General features: G+C 46.8%; 7 protein-coding genes across 7 annotated transcripts, besides 16 other annotated features; 4 read left to right on the forward strand and 3 right to left on the reverse strand.

Annotated features, from left to right (window-relative positions):
* Nucleotides 1-225: 225 nt before the first annotated feature.
* Nucleotides 226-1694, forward strand: EKO05_0002055 (alpha-1,6-mannosyltransferase; the record flags this gene model as incomplete). The annotated part of the gene is made up of 3 exons (XM_038942239.2): nucleotides 226-598; nucleotides 646-934; nucleotides 986-1694. The coding sequence occupies 3 exons, from the start codon at nucleotides 226-228 to the stop codon at nucleotides 1692-1694; spliced, it is 1371 nt and encodes a 456-aa protein (XP_038795518.2).
* Nucleotides 1695-3066: 1372 nt separating this feature from the next.
* On the forward strand, nucleotides 3067-4376 carry EKO05_0002056 (uncharacterized protein; the record flags this gene model as incomplete). Its single annotated transcript, XM_038942197.1, has 2 exons — nucleotides 3067-3115; nucleotides 3229-4376. 2 exons carry the CDS (start codon nucleotides 3067-3069, stop codon nucleotides 4374-4376), a joined length of 1197 nt encoding a protein of 398 aa, XP_038795519.1.
* Nucleotides 4377-5139: 763 nt separating this feature from the next.
* EKO05_0002057 (uncharacterized protein) lies at nucleotides 5140-6252 on the forward strand (the record flags this gene model as incomplete). Its single annotated transcript, XM_038946853.1, has 1 exon — nucleotides 5140-6252. The coding sequence occupies one exon, from the start codon at nucleotides 5140-5142 to the stop codon at nucleotides 6250-6252; it is 1113 nt and encodes a 370-aa protein (XP_038795520.1).
* A 1709-nt stretch (nucleotides 6253-7961) lies between these two features.
* Nucleotides 7962-9585, reverse strand: EKO05_0002058 (uncharacterized protein; the record flags this gene model as incomplete). The annotated part of the gene is made up of 3 exons (XM_038942354.1): nucleotides 7962-8609; nucleotides 8659-9056; nucleotides 9123-9585. The coding sequence occupies 3 exons, from the start codon at nucleotides 9583-9585 to the stop codon at nucleotides 7962-7964; spliced, it is 1509 nt and encodes a 502-aa protein (XP_038795521.1).
* A 2112-nt stretch (nucleotides 9586-11697) lies between these two features.
* On the reverse strand, nucleotides 11698-11985 carry EKO05_0002059 (uncharacterized protein; the record flags this gene model as incomplete). Its single annotated transcript, XM_059635823.1, has 1 exon — nucleotides 11698-11985. One exon carries the CDS (start codon nucleotides 11983-11985, stop codon nucleotides 11698-11700), a length of 288 nt encoding a protein of 95 aa, XP_059491806.1.
* Nucleotides 11752-11778: a tandem repeat.
* Nucleotides 11986-12995: 1010 nt separating the features above from the next.
* EKO05_0002060 (uncharacterized protein) lies at nucleotides 12996-13424 on the reverse strand (the record flags this gene model as incomplete). Its single annotated transcript, XM_038946855.2, has 1 exon — nucleotides 12996-13424. The coding sequence occupies one exon, from the start codon at nucleotides 13422-13424 to the stop codon at nucleotides 12996-12998; it is 429 nt and encodes a 142-aa protein (XP_038795523.2).
* Nucleotides 13425-13737: 313 nt separating this feature from the next.
* Nucleotides 13738-14430: a mobile genetic element.
* Nucleotides 14427-14430: a direct repeat.
* Nucleotides 14431-14689: a long terminal repeat.
* Nucleotides 14431-21740: a mobile genetic element.
* Nucleotides 14433-20614: a mobile genetic element.
* Nucleotides 18752-18963: a mobile genetic element.
* On the forward strand, nucleotides 20398-20832 carry EKO05_0002061 (uncharacterized protein; the record flags this gene model as incomplete). Its single annotated transcript, XM_059635824.1, has 1 exon — nucleotides 20398-20832. One exon carries the CDS (start codon nucleotides 20398-20400, stop codon nucleotides 20830-20832), a length of 435 nt encoding a protein of 144 aa, XP_059491807.1.
* Nucleotides 20543-20609: a tandem repeat.
* Nucleotides 20615-20661: a tandem repeat.
* Nucleotides 20662-21737: a mobile genetic element.
* Nucleotides 20689-20730: a tandem repeat.
* Nucleotides 21476-21740: a long terminal repeat.
* Nucleotides 21738-23195: a mobile genetic element.
* Nucleotides 21741-21744: a direct repeat.
* Nucleotides 22514-22545: a tandem repeat.
* A 23-nt stretch (nucleotides 23196-23218) lies between the features above and the next one.
* Nucleotides 23219-23573: part of a mobile genetic element that runs on past the window's edge.

The raw sequence follows: 23573 nt of genomic DNA on the forward strand, positions 1-23573 counted from the left end.
TGTGCATTCCGCGCACTTTACAACCCCGATAAAGTCACGCTGGCGTCTCAATCCTCCTTCTCCAGTAACGCTGGCCAACGCCGACGGCGCTCATCGGCCGCCAGAACACAACCGCCAAACCTGAATCTCGGTCTTCCCAACAGCCTAGGGACAACCAGCGGTGTATCGGGCGGCTCACTGGGCAACGCCCTGCCCACCATCCCCGGCACACCAGCTGCTCTCGACATGTCAAGATCGTCTTCGCCCAGACCTGGGGGCTGGTCCAGTCCCGGCTTGAACACTTCGTACGATTCAGGTGGACCGAACGGGTCCTCACACAATGTCACTTGGGCTTCGGCCCAGGCGAGGAGCGCTGAGGTACAAGGATACCCGGGCTTTACCCCTAGAAACCAAGGCTTCTTCTCGAAACACTTTCGCAGAATATCCACAAGCTTGCCTGTCAGCTACGGCGAGAAGGAAAACCTAGGCCGTGGGCGGCACCAGGGCAACAAATTCATGCAGATGATGAACCGCATCGGTTGGAATCTCTGGCGCTTGAGGAGGTCACTGGGAGTAGTGTTGCTCGTCATACTCGGCATCATCACGTTCTACGTGACACGTAAGTGAGAGTAGGCTCTGATTCGCGACCAGCACTGACAACAACAGCTTTGCATCGAATGTACAGACGGTCGGCGCTTTTCGGCGGCGGAAACAAATACGTTATCATTCTTGCAGCGAACCAAGGCGGCGGTGTCATGGAATGGAAGGGTCCCCGCGAGTGGGCCATTGAGCGTGACAGCGTAAAGAACAAGAAGAAGTACACGAAGAAGTGGGGTTACGACCTCGAGATTGTGGATATGAGCACCAAGAAGCGCTACGCACACGAGTGGAGAGAAAGCTGGGAAAAGGTGGACACTATTCGCAACGCCATGCGCAAATACCCCCAGGCTGAATGGTAAGTACGGCAACTAGATGTTCCAGAGCAATCAAGACTGACAGTCGACAGGTTTTGGTGGCTTGACACCAACACTTTCATCATGGAACCGTCCTACTCCCTGCAAAAGCACATCTTCAGAAACCTGCAAGATATCACGTACCGCGACATCAACGTTTATAATCCACTCAATATCTCACACCCTTTGACTGAAGACTACCTGGACGCCGAGACTCGATCGCCTGTTGGCGATGGGAGAGTAGAGTCCATCAACATGCTGGTACCACAGGACTGTGGTGGCTTCAACTTGGGCTCCTTCATGTTGCGAAGGAGTGTTTGGACAGATCGGCTACTGGACATTTGGTGGGATCCGGTTGGTTATGAGCAGAAACACATGGAATGGGAGCACAAAGAGCAGGATGCATTCGAGTACATGTATAAGAACCAGCCCTGGATCCGGCCACACGTTGCCTTCCTCCAGCAACGCAAGATCAACAGCTTCCCACCTGGGGCATGCGGTGATGCTGGCGACGATGTTAACATTCACTACCAAGAAAAGGAACGCGATTTCCTGGTCAACATGGCTGGTTGTGAGTGGGGCCGCGATTGCTGGGCTGAGATGTACAACTACCGCCAGCTCAGCAACCGCTTGAACCGAAATCCCTGGGAAAAGCTCAAGGATGGGATTAGCGATTTCTTCAAGAAGCCGGCAAAGAAGGACGAAAAGAAAAAGGACGAAAAGAAAAAGGACGAAAAGAAAAAGGAAGAAAAGAAGAACTAGGCACCGAAACGCATTGCGCGTGTCAACGGCCTCGGCAATGTCGACATCACGCACGCATTTGGTAAATCACGCCCAGATCATTCGGTTCACTGGCTACTTGGCGTTTGCCTATGACAATCTTTATGTGCCATAACCCAGCCACAGAGGAAAATGGCTGGGTCTTTTCTCTTTTCGCTTTCTTCGGCAGCTCATTTGCTTGCAGTTTTACATCTTAACTCTGACGAACGCCTACGAAATTGTCCTGGCATTAGAGCTGCGTATCTTTTCATTTGGTCTTCTTCAGGATGCGGTTTGTTCGATACTCGATTTCACTTCTCAACGCTGCCAGCTGATAGCATTCGTTGATGATTCACAATCATATTCGCATGAGGTGGGCGTTGAATGGTTCTCTTTTACTGTGCATGCAGGACAGCTTTAGGGCTGCGCTACGATGAAACAAGCACGTGTACAGCAAACACAAGTCAGACCTACATGCAACTCCAATATTCTCATACATATTGCGATGACCTTCTAGGTGCCCGTACGTAGTCATCTAACGCCGAGCAGGCGCGAGGACAGCATCAACACTCGTTCTCCACATTTGCAGTTGCTAAAAGGCAGAAAGGTCGCGCAACAGTATATCGAAATCATAGTATGCAAGGCAGAAGACCCGGGCTTGTGCAGCTGCGTCTTGTTCCAAGGCCAGGTGCGCATCAGAAGCAGTTAGGCATCAACCGGAAGGTGTACGGAAGTGTAACGTGATTCGTTCATGCGAACATCCACCGCCATTTGTCTACGTGACCCTACCAAAGGCTGGCCAGCACACGGGGCCAGGAACGCATGTAATAATCACTGCCTTTAACTTCCATTCCCACCCCTTTATCTCGTTGTCCTTCTTCCTCCCTCAACCCTTGATCCGTCAAACCCCAGCGCCCCGCTAAAAGGTACCCCGCCCAGACGTCACTGCGTGCCGGATCGTCGAGCCAACCTCTGACATAGCGTCAGACCGCGGTTTTGATCTGCTATTTCCAAGTGCATCTGCAGCTACGCGCATTCTGAGGCGACGGCGTTGGGTCTTATGTTGTTTGGGGTTGTAGCACTCTACTGTCCCCACACCACACGCCCTTCCTCTCCTCCGTCTTCCCATCGGCGGACAACGCGCCTGGAGACAAAGACCCGAAATCGGTACTGGCCTTGGTTGATCCACCTGCGCGCATATCTCTCCACGTGAGGCGTGAAACGGTGAGGCCGTCTAGGGTACCGATCTCGCAAGAGCAGTCATTTGTAGTTGGAAATCAGACCATCCGCGTCGAGTATAATGCACGACCACCACCCGTCACGATCGGCTCGGCAGACTGCACATTCCGAAGACGCATACCCACGCAACTCAGCCATGGCCCCCTCTCACTCGAGATTGTCACCATCCAGGCAGCACTCAGAAGGTGTGTTATTTGTTTGTAGATCCCTGCTTGCTTGGCTCGCCTCTTAGTCCACACCCCAGATACTTTTAGGCTCAAGTTATGTGTGAGATCCAAGCTAACATTGATGTTCTTAGAGTCTTGGATCGACATCAGCTCGAGACCGTCATCGTCCTCACCATCTTCCGCTATCGACGAAATCATCACGACGGGTCTCACAGTCCAACATGACTCAAATTTGCACAGAAGAAGTCGACGTCCACGAAGCGGTCACTTCCAGACAGGCGCTGGCCATCGTGTGACGAGTGTAGGAGGAGGAAATAGCAGTCAAGAAGAGTACGACGAGAGCGAAAGCGAGTCGGACAGGGTCATGACTTCCTCCAACGAGCATGTCGGACCTTCTCCGTTGCGGCAGGAAGTGCACCGTACCTCTCGGGGGCTCCACTCGGTTGCTTCCTCTGACACCTTGTCTGAGAGGGAAGAAGAGTACGACGACGATGACGAGAACGCAACTGCAGTCAACTACCCAAGATCAACCGCTCGCCAGTTCCAGCCACGACCCAACGCATTTTCACACCCGAGTGCAGAGCATGTGGTACGTTCACAGTCAGGTACTGTGTACACGCCGCGTAGGCCTGCAGCAAGACCTGGATCTCAACGGCAGCACTCATACCCACAACATACACCCTACAACGTCATATCACCTAGCCACCAAGCTGATCATGATGAGGCACTACGAGCCAGTCTTTCCACACTTCTCTCCGCAGCGGCTGCTGTCAGAGGCCTGCCCAAGCCCGGTCAACCTCGTACTGCGCCGGCCGCAACTTCTAGTCGCATACAGCCATCATCTCTTCGTATGGTCCCGGAGTCAGTAGCATTGGGCAAAATAACAGAGGAAACAAGTAACGGCTCATCTTCCCGCGCCACAAGCAGCACTCCCTCCGAAAAAGTCAAACGCAAAGCAAGTCCAGCTGTCGCAGGTACAAGAAGCAGTAGCAGAGATCGCCACTCGGCCAAAAAAGCACGCAAGCAGAGCGCTTTGATCGAGGAGATTAGTCCAACACTGTTCACATGGGTTGTCAGCGCCGGCGTTGTCGTACTGGTGAGCGCCCTCAGCTTTTCTGCCGGCTACGTGATCGGCAATGAAGCTGGCTACGCTGAAGCCATGGGTCAAATGGGTGCTGTCGGTACCGAAGCCGGCGGCTGTGGGGAAGAGGCTATGAGAGGTACCGGGTTGGGTCTCCGCCGGCTTCGATGGACTGGAGGCGCCGTTGTCCGCGTCTGAATATCGTTCCCAACCTGTCACTCCTGAAGAGATACGATCAACTACGAACACGAAGCGAGTGCTTGATATACATCATTCTCGGAGCGAGCACACATGGGTGGCATTTGTCTTTACTTGCTTTTAACATTTATTCGATGGCGTCTGTTTTCTGGTCATTTAAGGCGCGCAATGTTTTATGGATTCACTGGTATCGGCTCTGGAGTGGTGTTTGGGTTGATGACCGGCATGCGGTCAGAGCAACGCGGTTGCTCTGGCTGGACAGATGGTATTCGGAGCGCGGCTAGCAATACCTACCTAAACTTCAAATACAAAAGATTCATCATATCATGTATTCATCTTTTCGTTCGTGTCTACTGGGTCAATCGGTCAATCATGACGGGGGGCCCCTTGATCACTACCCTTTCTAGCCCTCATGTAAGGGCCACAAGCGGGGTGCCATTCAGAAATACCATAGCGTGCTCTTAAGCCTTGCAACCAGTTCCAGTCATTCCCTGGCCGCCTTCTGTAGATAGTAGTCTTTATCCATGAAATCATCTTGCACTATATCTTTCAATTTCCGTATAGCCTTATTTACGTAAAAAACAGTCATTAAAACAGCACTCGTGGTTGAACAATTAGGTTTCGAAAAAGGAGAGATGAGCAATAGAACTTAGGTGCAAGATATCAGGCGTGGTTCTTTGCTTACGTCACCTACTTGTTCGAAGGCAGCAGCGCCAAGTTCTTGCTGAGCTAGCCACCTTACCTTTTCACCTCCGTGAACTCAATGACTGTTTCACATCTCAACTCGTTCCTTGGTCGACTACCGTACGATGTTCGCCTCGAGTTGTATTCGTATATCACCCTGCCACCGTTTGAAGGGTGGTCAGACTATTCCGGGCTTTGGCTTTCCTGTCGACAGCTCTACGAAGAGGTAGATCGCGAAGGAACGAGACAACTGCGGATATATCTGCAGAGCATCAGTGGATATGATTCCATAAAGTCCGATCACGATGGTACACCTGAGGGCTGTTCTGATGGAGCTGAACAACATCTCAGCCTGGAGTTCGAGGCCCCATCATCCATATTTGGGTTTCCACCTATAGGTGTCAAGATTCCGTTCTTGCTCCCTCCAGTCGAGCACGACTGGCAGCTCCAAGGACCCCCACCAAGGATATGTGGAAATGGCGTTCGCGCGATAATGCGATTGGGGCCTCAAAACCCAAAGTATCACAAGATGATGACCAGATGGGAACAAGGTCGACAAGAAGCGCTATACAAACGTCGTGTGAGCAAGTTACTTGAGCCTATTGGGTGGTTGCACAGGCTTCATGTGAATATCAAAGTTTGCCTCCTCGCCGATGAAAGCACAGCGACAAGAATCACCAAGGAGGCCACATTTGACAAGCAACTAGTCTTTCGACCCGAGCTTGCATCTACCGCACTTGGGCAAATGCTTGACATCTACGTGCACCAATTGAGCGATCAGAGCTCCGAGCGAATGCGGTGCTGGTCAGAAGACTGGGCCTTCTACACGCACACAATCGACATGGCGTGGGACTTCACCTCTCACGACCCAGAAGTACGTGAGCAGCATCAATGGCGCCCTCATTACGGAGGCGATGAATGCAGAGAGAACAAATTATCGTATACTGGAGACCGGCGAGAAGGAACTGTGCATATGACGTTTGATGTGGGGACCTATGTGCAGATGAGAGTCAGTGAAGTTCAAGGTCAGATCGAAGCGATGATAGCTGAAGGGCGAGCGGAGCGCGACAAGGCAATGCTCGACAGATTCAAGGAAACACTTGCTCAAAATAAGAAGAAGCTGCGGAAGCTAGGGATCTCTGGACGAGAACCAGAATCTGGCGACAGTAGGTCAGGATCGACACGGGTGTGACTGCTTCTTTGGTACCTGTTGTGATTGTTGAGATATGGTGTTGAAGAATAGCACTGTGTATGAGGTAACTACACGCTGAGTCACGCGTGCACGCACTCCGCGATTACATACCTCAACGAGGGTCAACTATGATATCATGACCACTGTGTTTGTAACCAGACATCGCAAGATATTTGAAAAAGTTTCTGGTATTGCCAATTGCGTGGTAGGCCTGGTGATATTTCTGTGATATTTAAGAAATTACATGGGTCGAGCTTGAAGGAGCCGGTATCTGGTCTCGCACCGAACAAGTCCAGTTTAGTATGTGCCAAATACCAGCTCCTTCGTACTGTGGCTTGTACGCACGGAATTCGCGTAGCGAGTAGCCACCTTCCTTGATACGGGCATGTCCATCACAGCTTTGGGGGCTGGAGGGCCGCACTATTTGATCCCGCGCGAGGTAGCAACCTCTTCCTTGAGTTTACGTCACTCGTCTTCTAATCTGTGGTGACCTTGCCTTTTGCAACCTTATCGCGCCTTGAAAGTGGCTCATTTGGCCAAGTTACCAAGATTGAAAGCACGATTACGTTCCGGCAGTACGCTTGGAAGACAATCCGTCGGCGAGCCGCATTTGGGGAACAGTCTAAGCGGACTTTAAAGCACATGATTAAAGAGATGCGTATCATGCAGAGCATACAACATGAGCTTATCGTTTGTTACGTTGGCAGCTACACGGCCAAAAACAGCTTTGGCATACTCATGAGCCCTATCGCAGAACAAGATCTTGCTGCGTACCTCCAGCATGCTAGACCGACGATGCATCCGACCATAAGAACTTTCTTTGGGTGCTTAGCAACTGCTCTGTCATTTCTTAACGAAAACGCTATCACACACCGAGACATAAAACCGTAGAACATCTTGATTCATTAATCCAAAATCCTCCTCACTGACTTCGGCCTTTCCTGCAATTACGTCGACACAACAAGCGGGCCTATACAGGTTTCGCCTCGATATCGTGCGTGCTCGCACAGTCTTGGTAGCGAACTGTCGTCTTTCCATTCGCAGTCACGAGCATGGCTTAGATGCTTGTGTCATCAAAGATACAGGACAGGCAACTGTAACAACGGACATGATGGCTACTACCCTCCAAGCAATCATCGGTGCAGTCTTCACATACACTGGCGTGGGTGGCCTTGATGCAGCCAGTACGGTCATGGATAGACTTGGCTTCTTCGACGAGCTCTTTTGGAGGTCACGTCTACGACGTTAGTGTCCTTTGTTTCAGGGATGTAGATATCAGAAAGGAATGCGACGCTTCGAGACTTGAAATTGAAGGCGGCAACGGTGCGAAGAGAGCTTGTAAGACTGAATGGTGTCTCGGCGACGAAAACCGGTCATTCCATGCATCGGCTGAGCGGAAATGTGCAGTTGTACCATAATCTGTTATACTGTTTCAAATTGTAAGTTTTTTCAATAGCGATTCCACAACGTCTTTTGTGATTTATTGATTTGGTACAAGCACTATCAGCCTTTCTCAGTTACCAGTTGGTTGGTTCTTTCTCAATTTGGACGTCGCCACAATCGCGATTTGAACTCTGTTCTGCCTGAACGGAAATGTAGGACAGTTGGCCCCTGATTTGAATATGCGACTCAACACTAACTACCAAATTCGAAATTGTCATTTTTTCTATCTGTATGGCTGGCACTTGCCTCCACGCTCTTTGTTATTCTCAGAGCACGATAGGATTGTAAAGACTAAATCGGTTCTTCGGATCCCAGACACGTTTCAATTTCCGCAGCCTCGCCAATCTCCAGTGCTCGTACCCGTACAACTCCGGCTGTGGCTCCTCGCCATTCGCATAGTTGACATAGCAGTGACGTTTGTGCTCCGAACTCGAATCAATGCCACTGTACAGTGCATTCTTGATCGCAACTGTGTACGCATATGCATCACTTGCGTCTTTTTCTACATCACCGTCCCACCATAGCACTGGGCTTGCAAGAATGGGATACTCACGTTCTTGAGGTGCTAATGCAGTCATATCAGGATCGACTGCCCGAACACCCACCATGCCGTAGTTCTCGAGCAGGGTGATTGAAGAACTAAAACGAGGATCTTCCGTCAGGTTCCTGAAGATATTGAACGCGTTACGAACGCCTTCAAGGTCCCAGCTAGGCAGCGATGTACCCACTCCAAGCATGTTCCTATTTCGAACGCAAGGCGTGCTGCTTAGGTCGTTGGATGTGATCTTGTAAATGTCAATGTAGTTGACGTTGTTGACTGTAGTCGATGTCGGGCCAAGAGCCTTGAATGGCGCCGCGTACGGCTCAGCCTTAATCGCAGAGCCTTCATACATGACGTTGTAAAGAATGACAGGCTATATGTAGTCAGTATGAAGTTAAAGCATGTGCCATGTTTACATTTACGTTGACAGGATCCACATCTGGTAACTTGACGAAGACACCGGTCAAGGCTAGCTTTGTTGACCTCTGTGTCCCTGGAGTTTCAAAGCCATTGATCAGATCAAACAATGCTTCAAGCTTATCAGTAGTATACACAAACATGTGTACAGTCCAGTTCGACGGAATATCGTACGTCTTTAGTACCAAACTTGTCACAATCCCAAAGTTATGTCCAGCACCTCGCAATGCCCAAAACAAGTCGGCATTCTTCTCGTTCGAAACTTCGACAAGTTCGCCAGAGGCGATAACCACACGTGCAGAGACAAGGTTGTCGAGCGCGTAACCGTGTTGGTTCTGCAACAGGGAGTGCCCGCCACCCAGAAGAGGGCCTGCGACGGACACGCATTCACAGAGTCCAGTAACTGTTGCCTGCATGGTTAGATCATCGTCTCACATGTTTGAGAGGTTTGCGCGTGAGTCTGACTTACCAGCGTATTTACCCTCCTCAAACAATGCCCTTGTTATCTCGTACTGCAGCGTCCCACCACCAACACTCGCCGTCTTACCGTCGTTGGAAAGCACTGTTGTATTGAGCTGTCGCAGGTTGATCTGAATACCGTCTTCCAAACTGTTTAGTGTGCGTGTCCAGCCATGTGCACCTGAGATGGCAAGGAATGGTATAACATGGCGATTGGCGACTTTGACAACGACTTTGACGTCTCCTTCGGTTGCCACTTCAATTATGGCGCTGTAGGATGGCGATATACGGGGTGAAGATGCGCGTATCTGGAGTTTAGTAAATTGGGTGGTGTTTGGAAGGCTGATAACTGCGCTGGTGGAGAGGAGAGGGCGGAGTTCAGTGATTGCCTGTTCGATGGCTGATAGTCTAGTTGCCAGACACGATCGAGAAACGCTTGCTAGAGGCCACAGTAGAAGCTGAGAGTGCAACATCTTGCACAACTGCAGTAAGTAGAGTTGCATATATACTTCCAAAGTTTAACGGCTCAAACTCTCCTTGCTGTGTGACACAAAGGTCTGGCAGAGTCACTAGGTCAAGGATGACAGTAAGGTGTGGAGGGGCTGATGGACTCCATTACTTCCAGTCGACGATGGACAATTCTCGTGTACTTGGTTTTGTTATGCATAACCCAATAAACCTCTTGCGCTGATTCGCTAGAGCCAGGATGTTGTGAGAGTGCAGGTAAGCACCCCGCATCTTACTCATGCAACATTATCGTGGTCTCCCGTCCCCTGTCAGAGGACAGCCATGGGACTTTCTCTTGCAATCGAACCTGTTTGACTTACAATACTTGGTGTTGCTTGCCATGAGTACGTACTTGAGAAACGAATCACTGTCACGATTCATCCATGACGTCATAGCACACGGCCGCACTTTCCGTGTTGGTGTTTTCAAGAACTGGAAATTGCATCCGGAAAAGGAAAGGACTTTAGGCGTGGCTTAGACAGGAGTTCATGAGCTGGAGAGAGACGAAGAAGAGCTTGGTGCAGATATCTGGCCTACGATTCCGGAGATGGTTGGTAAGACGAACATGAGCGTGGAGGAGTCATTCTGCAGTGAGCTTGAGAGGACGCATTGTGGGTGAAGCCAGCAGCTAGAATGGTGGGCTATGCGATAGTGGTTCTTCGCTATGCTATCGAAGAGCGGCTAACAGTCCTGTCACGCCCGCTGATGAGTTCATTCCTCATACTGTCGACCTTGAGATCATGCTTGCAAGAGCTAATTCGGAGTGTTGGAGTCAGTGTCCATAGACTGCATCCCGCGAAGCGCCCTTAGGTAGCGATTGCAAAGTAGACTATCTAAAACGCAAAGAATTGATACTGATCATCCAAAATTGAATTCGGAGAGCAGGTGTTAAGCTTGAGGATAGTGTTAGACAGACACCCTTTGCGCACACGGACAGCAGCATTTTGGATGATCTCGAAGAAGCTCGTAAGCCACTTGCACGTTCCTGCTCTGCGCACCGCAAGGAAGTTCCTAAATGCTGAAGAGACCCAGGAACAAAATGGTAACTTAGCTCTACCGATTCGTCTGATTGCCCGTCTCCATAGCATCGTGGCGCTAGTGTTGCGCATAACTGATATCGAACGCTAAAAGTCAAGCTATTGTAAATTGAGTTAGCTGCCCCCTCTTGTGTCCTTGGCGGCAGGCCTTACCCTGCCACCAATCTTCGCTCGGGTTGGTGGCCGGGTACATGACGTGCTAGCGCTTTCGCTTCCTAGCAGACTTGTGAACGAATAGTACGTATAATGTCTTCTCGTGGTGCAAATATAGCCGGATACAAACGTGCACCATCCATTGTGTTAACAGGCCTTTAGCGCAAGACTGTCATTCTTCTAGAAGAAACGAACGCTCAAGAGGACTACCACGATGTTTACGTGACTCTGTTGTATTTGTTACTTCACAGAACGCCTTCTGGCGGTGATATTTGCCTAAAGGCTAGGTGGTTGCACAAAAAATTTTGTGCAGTGCGATAAAATGTCTTATCTCAAATGTATGATTAATTATGCACGACCTCGGTGAACATGTATCCCAAAGCGAATGCGCGCGTTTACTGCGCTGCTCTGATACGCCCGACCTACATGCATGAAACCTGCCCCAAAGACTGCGCCGCATTGGCACTACTGCGAGGCCCAAGATACTATGATATTACCCGAATATATAATATCAAAAAGCGTCCGTAGGGGACCTTGCATTCCTGTCCGGTCGCGGGTTTAGAACAGAGTGAAAGAAATGGAGGCAGTACACAATCATTCTCTCCACAACGACCTGCCCGAAGCCGTATCGGAGCCGGACTATTCGATTCACAAATTCTCGATCCCTGCTTCCCCACAACCGCGAACGACTGTCCACCCTCTCCCTGCCGTCCATGCAGAATCGCCTTCTCCTAAATACAGCGTGTCCGAAGAGCCTAGAGTCAAACAAAGAAAATGGACTCGCTGGCCTTTGCTTCTGCTCTATGGACTACTTCTTACAGTCATCGCCGGTGTAGCAGGAGGTCTCATCGGCAAAACAATAGAGCGTAACAACCACAATCGTGACGCCTATGTCAATGGCGTGACATATCCATCGCCCACATCAGGATCAGCGCAATCATTGTCGTCGTCGTCGTCGCCGTCGTCGTCAGTATCGCCTTCTACACCCACGGTCTCTAGCACGGTCTTCAAACGCACAATACCCCAGCCGACATCAGGTTGCACCTCTGCAGCTCCATACCGCTCCTTCAAGTCTCGATCCAACTTCATCAACATCCCATACTCGACGATCTGTGGCCAAGGTTGGCTGGACTTTGATCTTACTGCAATGTCTGTGGCTACACAGTCAGACTGCATCGAATCGTGTTCTATGTATAATGCCCACAAGCAGACTGGCGACAGGTCATGTGTTGGAGCGGGTTTCCTACCGGCGTGGTGGAATCAGACATTGGCTATGGTGGAAAGTAAAATCACGCCATACAACTGTTTTCTCAAAACAAACACGAGCGGCATTGCCCGGAACAACGAAAAGTTTGAAGTCATCGCATTGTGTATGCAGGGCGAGTGCGATGATATCTCTGGTTAGACAGGACATACTTGTCGAGGCTTGACCCATTCATAGTCTGCAGATCAAATGCTGCCCTTGCTCAACAATACATTTCTTCCTATCGTTACGCACTCATACACAACCCGGAGTATGTTGTGCGGTTCTTAGTGTGATGCAGGTGCTCCGTGTCAAGTGTAAGAGTGAGGAGAGGGCATGCTTAACCTACCCATTGCCTAAGTGCTAGCCACGACAAACAAAAAATGTCATTTCTCCAACACTGATTGAATGCTCTTAGCCATAGAATCGTTAGAGCGTTGAGGGTTTCTAGCATGTTTACAGACCAGAGTTAGTAGGAGAGCAGCTGAAATTTTGTTATGTCCTGAAGTTGTATCGAATCCACTGTCTTTTCTTCTCTGTGCATCGGTACAGTTCGCTGCAGTAACAGTGTTGCCCGATCTGAAACTTTCCGCTGTTAAGTTGGGCACGCGCGCAACAATCCAGACTCCCATATGAGGCTGAGCATACGAAAGAGACTTAGTCGAACAGTCATACTTTTGGAGAGCTTACGCCACGGTACTGGGAAACGATGTTGTGTAGGCATCCAAATACAGATGGTGAAGCGTGTATGGGGGATCAGACGACGTAGAAGATATTTACGATAATTAGAGTGAGCCTGTATTTGAAGGTCCCGATAGATAATAAGCTGTTGTCCGTACCTTTATTGGCTTTACCTGACTTGAAGACACAACTATGTGTACGGTGGTTTCTGTCAGTTCACATTGCGAGCGTTCCTCCGCCGCGCAGCAACTTACACTGCAGGTCAGCGGAGCTCGTCGTCAGCCGCTAGCGGGATGTCTTCCAGTGAGGATGGAGAACGCCCTTCCTCCTCTCCCCTACGCTCTTCTCCTCCTCTGTGCGCCTCTTCCCTTGCCCTACGATCACCATCCTCGCTCCTGTCAAGCTCAGCATACCTTACTTCCTTTCCATTTCCCCCAGGACTCCCCTTACGCCTCCTTGCAACCCTCTCCTTGAACTCTACATCCTCTACATACCGCACAAACGGCACCTTCTCGATCCCCACGTGCACCGCACCATCACTACCCACAAAACTACCATAGCCGTAGCGACAGTCTAAATCTGCTAGATATCTCTCTCGCTCGCGGTTACTCATGCTGCTCGTGCCGCGAAAGTCCATGACTGCCGCGCTCGACGCGAAAAGCGTGATGACTGCCGCTAGGGAAGTCGGCATACGCGAGAGATATGCGCCAGGGCGGCGGAAATACAGAAGTATGATTGCAAAAACGTATGCGGTGAGGATGACTTCAGAGATAATAAACAGCGGGCGCGTGAAGAAGAGGCGCTGTTCCTCGACGGTGATGAAGCCCTGGGAGTTGGGCGCTGTGGCACTTGTATGTTCGAAGAGGAGATTTTTATTTACACCCAGCCAGATGGCGAAGAGGCGCGCGTGGGCCTTTTGGACATGTTGCGAGGCGTCCTCGAAAGAGGGGAGGTGCGCATTTGGATCTGTCAAGTGTAGGTCCCCTGCTGCGCGATTGGCGAAATACCGTGTCCGTGCGCGTGATGCCCGGATTCGCGTAACGCCCCACTATCACCAAATACACCAATCTTTAACGCGTCACAACACAACTAATATAGATCTAATTTAATCAGCAATAGAAGCAATTAAATCCTTAAAGCTAGGAGAGGATTTTTTGTATAACAAAGTTGCAGCCAGGTTTAGTGTTAATAGATTAATATTAGCTTAGAGACACTAAGGCCTTTAGGCATTACACGTAACTAAGATTATTAAATAACAATAACTTAACCTATAATAAGAGATAGAGCTAGTAAAGTATATAGAATTACTTACTAGCTGTTACTTACCTCCTATATAAGAGATAATACAGAATTTTACGTTACTACTAGCCTAAAAACTAGTCTCTAAAAGCTAGGTTACGCGTTTTATTAACAAGTACTCTATCTATCTTATCTTGTATTACTTAACTAGGATAGATTGCTAGCGTTATATTACTAATTCCTATAATAAATATAAGCTCTATTTTAACCTGCTACAGCTTAAGATTGCTAAATACTCTATTAAGCCTTACTACATATATAATATAGATAAGAAGGGCTTTATAATTAGACAGACTACTAGAATAAAATATATATTTAGTAAACGTATATAGATAAAGAGAGAGGTTGAAGTATCTATTTAAGATAGTACCTAGAATTAGTAGACGCTTATAGCGTGTTGTCGCGCAGCCGAGCCTGTGGATGACCAATGGGGTGCTCCCCTATTCAATCAAGCTTGCGGATTATTGTTGAGTGGCTCCTTTCTCCACAATTAACCACCGAGCTCCTAAGGGTCGCCCATAAAGCTTAAGTAAGCAAGATCACGTAATAACCAAATTTCCTTTATACTTAAGCAACATGTTACACATTAAATATATAGACACTAATTAAATTAATTAATTACCTAAGTATAGTCCTCTAAGCTCTGTTACAGTTATAAGCCTGGCTTCCTAAGCACAGTAGATCTCCCTGCGCACTTAGCAACAAGCTTGTTTAGACATTGCTTAACTACTCTAATTTTGCCTAATTATCTTTTTTATCCTAACTCCACAACTGCTACTATAGGCGAGCTAGTCAACTACAATACTTAAGCTCTCTTAGGTATCCTAACAGGACCCTATTAACTTAAATTAAGGTCTAATTAGCCTAATTGGTTTATTTAACTTATATGGCACGCTAAGCTTTGTAACATATAAGATTTAGTGGATCTAGACGCTAAAGACGCCCTAGAGATGCATAATAGAGCCCCTAGGCTACCTATTATAGGCTCCGCCCCCACCTGACCGCCGGCTTAATCAACCCGAGCCTAGAGCGTCCAACCTAACAAGCCTCCCGCAGGCCTAACAATCCTTAAGACCTACAACTAAGAGCTCCTTAGGTACAAAATAAGAGCGAGCAAGTGGGCAGCTAAGGCCGAGCGCCTTCAGAAGCTCTAGAACTAGGTCAATACCACGGTAAGCCTAGCGATCCTGTCACTAGTAATAGTAAAGCTTGTTACCTAAAACACTACAACACTACAATCGCTCGTATAAGCCCTAAAGGAGGAGCTCGCTCTAACAGATATAAGCACCAAAAACCAGGTTAGAGCGGAGTACAGGCAGCACCTGGGAGCTGCCAGGCAAGGCTGAGCTGCTCTACAGGATTGGTATCAGAAATAGTTATACCTGTACATGCGAGCTAAGTTATATAAGCTCTCTGAGGTTACTAGGGAGCTTGCTGTACAAGACTTCTTAGATGCCTTAAGCCACTAGATTGCCCTAGAGTAGGCCCGCACAATAAGCCAAAGGATTATCTAGGACAGTATCCTAGGGCTTAAAACGCTTAATCTAGACTAGGTTTTAAGGGTCTTTAGTAGGTTAATGTATAAGTATACTATAAGATTAGGTAAAGATAACCTAGGCGTTTTTGCAACCTTTAGTACCCGCTCAGACGCTCTATCTAGCCAAAATAACGCGGGCGGGAGCTCTAGGAACAACGCCAGCAGCTCCTTAGGATACGTCTGCCCTTATAAACAAAAAGGCAAGACCTATAAATAGAAGCCTACTAATTGCTGTTTCCTTAAAACTGCTGTTAGAGGGAGCTTCTTACTACCTGTTCAGATAAGCGAAAAGAACAAGCAAGAGACTTGCTAGAGGCTTAGATACTAAGAGCATAAGGAAACCTAAAAGGCAATAGAGCGGCTCAGATGGACTGCAAACGCTCCATTAGCTATTACTTCAGCTGCTACTAGCTAAACTAAGAAAGTAGAGTTTCCTAGCAACGTCTAAGCAGCTCTAATTAATCCAAAATTAATAACAAATCTAGTAGAGAACGTGGGATCTGGGGTATACAACCTTATGGATTTTAACGCTTATCTATTAATAGATAGTACTATTTTAGACAATGGAGCTGCTACGCACCTAGTTAACAGCGCTAATCGGCTGGTACCTGGATCTTTCCGCCCCGCTGGGCCCACCGACACGGTGGAAGCAGGTACCTAGGCGCTCCCCATATCTGGACAAGGAGCTTACTTGTTTAAGAACGCTCTGTATAGAAAGCGCAGCCTATACACTAAGGACCTGCTCCTTTAGGACGTTATAGTTGTAGAAGGATTCTATATTAACATAATCTCAGAAGCTCGCCTCTAAGAGAAAGGAGTCTGGTACCTAGGTCTAGACAGCTTATTTCGTGTGGGATATATTAAAGATCTTAATAGGAGCGTTATATATGCTACTCTTAAGCGCGCTTACAACCTTACTTTCCTTAAATATAAGCCACTTTCTCTCTATCCTCCCATCCTTAACGCAGTAACAACAAAGCGATCCTATAAATCTTACCCACGCAGCTCGCCTAAACAGCTGTGGCACGCCTAAGCTGGTCATCTAGGCCTAGAGGCTCTTTAAGCGCTGGTAACAAAGGCGCGCGGCGTGCGTATCAACGGGACGCTCCAAAAAGATTGTAAGATTTGCTCAACAACCTACGCCAAGCAAGTAATATTACAGAGAAAGAGAGAGAGACCAGCACAACTGTTTTAGAGAGTTAGCTGGGACCTGTTTAATATGCTGTTAGGTAGGGGAGGCGAATTATAGACGCTTGTAATTAAGGAGTACTATAGTAGGAAGCTCTTTGTGTTTACTTTATAAGGTAAAACGCAACTAGAGATCTTACAGGTCCTTATAAACTTTATAAGCTAGGTATGTACCTAGTATAAGCTCTAAATCTGCAAAATTAGCCAAGACAATAACACAGCAACACTCCTATAGAAAGGGAGCTTAGCATATAAGCGCTAGGCGCTTAATTAGGGAATAGATATAGATCCCTCTCCTCTATACACACACAAGCCGAATAGAGGAGCAGAAAGAGCTAGTTAAGAGATAATCACAAAATCTATCAAGATAAGGAGCGGAGCAAATCTACCCCAGAAGCTCTGGCTAGAGATTGTTGTAGCGGCGGCATAGCTCTATAACATAAGCCCATCGCACGCACACAAGCTACGGAGCCTAAATAAGGAGCTTGATCTCTAGTTTACTTAGTATTTCTGATAGTATAAGCTAGAGCAGGTGAGGGTAGCAATAGCAGATCTAAGACCTGATTAGAGCGGGATTTACGCCTACGGCTGCCAAGCCTACCCCTTAAACAAGGAACAAGCAGCTGGGCGTAATTGGAGGGGCTTTAAAGTCACTCTAAGGGGGCATATTAGCTACCTTGTAGGGTACTAAGCATCTAACATCTATCAGATATAGGTCCCTATAATTAACCAGGTTATAACAACACGCAACGTAACCTTTAATAAGGAGCTCTTTTATAATAGAGCAGATAAATCTACTGCTATAAGCGCTGAAGAAGCAGAGGCAGTAGTGGAAATCCTCTATAAACCTGGCGAGATTACAAACGTAGAAGAAGTAATCAAGCTCCCTAACAGAGACCTGACGCTTAGCGAGTCCTCTAAGCATTAGCTTGGGGGTAACACTTAGGAGCAATCTCAATTGCTGGATAGCTAGTCTAGTAACAAAGGAGCTCCTGAGACAGAGACTGTACGCGCGGCAAGCTTGGCCGGCAAGCCGCTGGAGATCCGTGCAGAACGACACCGAGAAACAGGCCTCCCATCCCCTAACCTAACGCCCAAGCCAGAGCCACTGGCCTTAGGCAGGGAAGCTCCTAAAGAGGAGAATCTAACTAATGGCTCACGGGAAGTGCACTTACCTAATTAGGAAGGGAGCGCGCCAGTAGATAACGAGGATCTTAAGGAAGAAGATCTACTAAGACCTGCATTACTAATTGTTCTGATACCTTCTTAAAGGACAACAGGAGCAGATAAGGCAGTAACAAGACGCTCGTATTAACGGAGAGTCTAGGGTCCAGCCACAAGGCGGAGCCGCTGGATAGATAACCGCGAGCGCGATAAACCTGCTAATAATTATAAGGATAGAGCAGGACAGTACTTAGTAATAAGCTCTATAAGAAAGCACAGGTACTCCTGGCTTATCTACCTACTGTTTGAACATGTGAACAAATATGGCATAAGTAGAAGAGAGCTTGTTACTATCTACGCAGTGCTCGCGGCGTCTGTCTTAAAGAAGGAAAAAATCCCTTCAGAGCAGCGCACGCACCGTGACGAGCTCCCACCTTTGCCAAAGAAATGGAAGGATCTCGCCTACCACCCACTAGGAGCTCTATTTTGCCAGGCTTGTAAGAAAGAGATAGCCACACTTATAGAAAAGAGAACCTAGAAAGAAATAGACCAAGCAACTGCCTTAGCTAGGCCTCTGCTGCTTAAATAGGTCTTCACATATAAGCTAGATTAAGATAGTTACTTCCTTAAATGTAAGGCAAGGATCTGTGTACGCGGAGATCTACAGGCTAAGGATTTAATTGTCTCAACCTACGCTACAACGCTCGCCTCTAGGTCTTTTTGCACCATGGTGGCGATAGCTGCCCAGTTTAACCTGGAGCTCCATTAGTATGACGTTGCAGGCGCGTTTCTCAACGCGAGCCGCCAGGACCAACCCTAAGTGCTCTGCGAGCTGCCAGATAGCTTTATAAAACCTAAGAAGGTAGTCCTACTTCTACAGGCTCTATATAGGTTATGTGATTCGCCGGTTCTATGGTACAAAGAGCTCTCAGCCACTCTCCAGAAGCTTGGCCTAATCGCGTTAAAAGAGGAACCTTGCTTGTTCTATAACGCTGAATGCTGGATAGTGCTACTGTTCTATATAGACGATATTCTGCTAGCCTATTATAAGGACAATTAAGCTGCTGTAAAGTATCTTATAAGCTCATTAATAGCTAAATACCAGATAAAAGACTATAGAGCTGCTGAATGGTTTCTAGGAGTGCGTATTATCCGCGACAGAACTGCTAGAACTATTACACTTGCGCACGACGCCTATATTAACAAGCTTGCTACCAAATTTAGAGTAGTGGAGAAGGGATCCTTCCTAACAGTCCCCTTCCTGATAGAAGAGCTACTTAAGCATAACAGGCAAGCGTTAAAGCAAGAAGTTAAAGCGTTTCAAGAGCAGGTAGGATCTATCCTCTACACAGTAATTATAATCTAACTAGATATAGCGTATGCCGCCTTTTAGCTGTCCTATTATCTTACAAATCTAGGAGCTGCTTACTTTAAGGCAGCAGCTTAGGTTATGGCTTACCTCTATTAAACGAAGCACCTGGGGATACAGTACGGAGCTCACCAAGGCAGCCAATTGCTTATCTGTAGGGACGCGTCATTTGCTGACAATTAGGAGACTAGACGCTCCTCTCAGGGGTATATTGTGCAGCTCTTTGGTAGTCTAATTATCTAGAAAGCAGCACGTTAATTAACAGTGACAACTTTGACTACTAAAGCTGAGTTGTTAGCGTTAGAGCATGTGGCTAAGGAAGCAGCAGCTCTTAAACAGTTTCTACACGAACTTCAGCTAGACTTAGGGGTGCCGTAGGAGATTTTCTGCAACAACTAACAAACAATCTAATTAGTAGTAGAAGAGAGCGAGCGGCTTACTACTTGGCTGCGCTATATAGATATCCAGAATATATAGTTAAAACAAGAGTATGCTAGGGGAAATCTCCAGGTAACGTACCTCAAAACGAGTGAGATACCAGCCAACAGTCTCACAAAAGCGCTCCCCAGACAGGCTCACGAGCGCTTTGTCTCACACCTAAACCTGTTTAGCATTAATTACATAGAAAAAGAGCAGGTTAAGGGAGAGGCAGAAGATTGTGGTATTGCTGGGGAGGATAACCCCCTCCCTAAATAGGCAAAAGAGCACCTGTAACTACCAGTGGCAGCTCTTTTAAGCGCTTAACTAACAGCTATAGGGCTTAGCAAATTCTTTAAACTATATATAGGGAGGACAGCCCCCTCCCTATAGGTATCCAGCAGCTCTAAAACCTAACCTGACTAAGGAGGGTACTCAGAAGAAGTACCTATCCTTGATCAGGCCCTTTACCACGCAGAGAGCGCAGCGCAGATCAGTTGCCTGCTATAAGCTTATTAGCTAATAAAAAACAACAAGTTATAATTGCTTACAGAAGTTGTTACTCTACCTAAGTAAACAAGCTTATTAACTAGCTCGATCCTAAAGGGCTTAAGGCGGATGTTGCTAAATAAGCTGTTAGACTACTATTTATAAGCGCTATTTAAATAAAACCTACAGGGGGCGGCACAAATGCCCTTAGGCGCAACGCCAGCAGCGCCTTCCCTGCCTACTAACACGATTAACGCACACAGGCACCAAACTGTTTACTATAAGCGCGTCGACGCAGCGCTCGCAGGGAATGATCCTGCGAGCGCCCTGCGATGGGTCGCGAGCTGGTGGGGGGGGCGCAGGCAGCGCGCGAGGTGGCGGCGGCGGCAGCGAGGCTGCATAGGCGGCGGCGGTAAAGGCAGCAGCAGCGGCAGTAGCAGCAGCAGCAGCAGCAGAAGGAGCAGCCGAAGCTGCAGGCGCAGGCTCAGGCGCGGTTGTGGTTGTGGTTGTGGTTATGGTCGTGGTCGTGGGTGTAGGCACGGGCGCGGCAGAGCCGCTGGCGGCACAGGCAGCAGCTTGGGCAGCAGTAGCGGCGGCGGTGCGCGTAAGGCGCTTGAATTTGGGTTCTCTCTATAGGCCAAAGTCAGTAAAACCTCCAAAAAGAGCTGGTAAAACAAGGCTAGGAAGCTTAAACAGACGCTGTCTAAAAAAGCCTTTAAGGCTATAGAAAGCGCTAAAGCTAATAAAACTACTTAAAAGAGCTGGTAAACAAAGACAGGAAGCTCAAATAGACGCTCCCCCAAGCCATCACAACCACAGAGGAAACGCAAACCTAGCAAAACAACAAAGAAGCATGTAGGGTAGGTCTAAGGAGCGCGAAACCAGCAATTGGTATACTTACGGCTATGTCGATAGAGATAGTCAAAGAAACAGAGAAAAACAAGCAGGTGAGCTGGTTATATAGATCTCTAAAACGCCTGGTAAAAACAATTACTAGTCTATACTATCCCTCTTATCTAATAAGGTTTGCAAGAAACGAGCATAGGAAAGGATACTCAGCAGCTCGGTAACAAGGAATCTGCAGCTGAACGAGCGTCTGCCACCTACTTCAGCCGCTCGGCAGAACAATTAGAGTCAGCAACAGGTTACAATCAAACCAAGACTACTAGAGAGCATCAAAACTACCAACCACAAGCTTAGAAATCTAGTTTAAGAATTTAAGAGCCTGATTACCTACGCAGCAGCTCTTAGAAGACAGGCAATCCTGGCTAGGATCACCTAGGGGGTGTGTCGCGCAGCCGAGCCTGTAGATGACCAATAGGGTGCTCCCCTATTTAATCAAGCTTGCGGATTATTATTGAGTGGCTCCTTTCTCCACAATTAACCACCAAGCTCCTAAGGGTCGCCCACAAAGCTTAAGTAAGCGAGATCACGTAATAACCAAATTTCCTTTGTACTTAAGCAACATGTTACACATTAAATATATAGACACTGATTAAATTAATTAATTACCTAAGTATAGTCCTCTAAGCTCTGTCACACGTGTGTATGTGCTAATAGATTAGTGTTACTACCTAGGCTTATCTACATGTCTAAGAAGAGCAATATTAAATTAGACTAGGTAGCTAAAATTAAGCTAGGGGTACACTTAGTAATAGTTACCTTGTCTCCCTTAGGATAGTTAAATAATAAGATTAGGCTTGCGTAGCTAGAGTAGGTGTTTAATTACTATACTAAGGAGAAAGCTTAGAAGAAGTAAAGGTTATTAATACTAGATAGCTATAGATCCTACGTAACAATAGACTTTATTAACTACTATAATAATAATAAGATACTCCTAGCTGTGTTACCTCCTTACTTAACCTAGACGCTCTAGCTACTTAATATAGTGCTATTTAAGCCTCTATTAACAGTATACTTAAAAGCTGTTACAACAGAGATCTATAAGTCTTAAAACTACACAAATATTAAGAGAGTAGACTTCTTTTAGCTCTTCTATTAGGTATATATCTCTAGCTTTACTAAAAAGCTAATACTTAAGTCCTTTAAAATAACAGGTATCTATCTACTTAATCCTAATATTATTCTTAATTACTTTGCTAAAATACTACTAGAGAGCTTAGAGAGCTTAGATTTAGATACTATGTTATCTTCTGTTTATAGTAACAAAGACTAGCTTAAAATAGAGACGTTATTACAGAGGGTTGCTAGAGATAAGAGTAGTTGTAACACTAAAAAGATAAGACAATTAATCTACTATATCTTAGTTAAGGCCTTACTCCTTTAATATAAGATAGATAGCTTTAAAAAGACCCTTAAGAAGTAGAAGAAGTATAAGAAGAAGAATAAAGCCTTAGATTTACAGCAGTAAAAGGAGTACTATAGTAGTGCTGTTTTCTAGTTACTAAGAAAGAATAAAGAAGTACGCTTCTGTAAAAGGATAAGAAAGTAAGAAGAGAAGGAGGAAGCACTTAGATAAGCGACTAATAAGGAAGTAGCAGCTACTAAGAAGCTAGTTAAGGAGAAGGAGAAGGAGGAGAAGTGTGTAGTAAGAGAGGTGGCTAAGGAGAGGCGTAAGAAGGAGAAGGCTAATACAGCAAATTAGAAGGCTAAATAGGAGGCTAAAAAGCAGCGTTAATAATAAGAGCTTAATACTATAAAAGCTATATAATTACCTTAAAAGAGTAAAAAGAAAGCTTTATAAGCAACTTAGCTAAAAAAGCATTAAAAATGTGCTTCTAGGGATAATGTTAGTAGATGTGGTCCCCTATTACTACCTCTAGCTGCCCTAACTATTACTACCTATAGCAGCTGCAATATTACACTTCTAAGTAAATATAGATAGGCTAAATTAATTATAAGTATTACTTTACTACTCTACTATATAATCTTATAATAATAGCTATTATAGGTGGCTGTATAACCTCATCTCTATATAAGCGTTGAGGCGGTTAGTGGGGCGTTACGCGAATCTGGGCATTACGCGCACGGACACGGTACCTGTTGTCAGGTGAGGCTGGCATACCGTGTCTGTGCGCGCAACGCCCAGATTCGCGCAACGCCTAGAAACCACCTCAACGCTTAAAAATAGATAAGGCTGTACAACTGCCTATAATAGCTATTATTAAAGGATCTTATAGTGTAGTAGTAAATATTAAATTACTACTAAAAAAAAAGATGTCCTATTTGAATTTTGCTAGTAACTTAATGTTGCAGCTATGTGTTGTGGTTTTAAGTAGGGAAGCTAGAGACAGCAATAGGGAACTACAACTACTAATATTATCCCTAGGACTACGTTCTTAACACTTTTTTTCTTAGTTAGTTTGCTTATAAAGCTTTCTTCTTAACTAATAAAGTTTATTTTATAGCTTTTGCAG

Source organism: Ascochyta rabiei, chromosome 3 (genome assembly GCF_004011695.2).
Source record: "Ascochyta rabiei chromosome 3, complete sequence".
In the NCBI taxonomy this organism is placed as follows: domain Eukaryota; kingdom Fungi; phylum Ascomycota; class Dothideomycetes; order Pleosporales; family Didymellaceae; genus Ascochyta; species Ascochyta rabiei.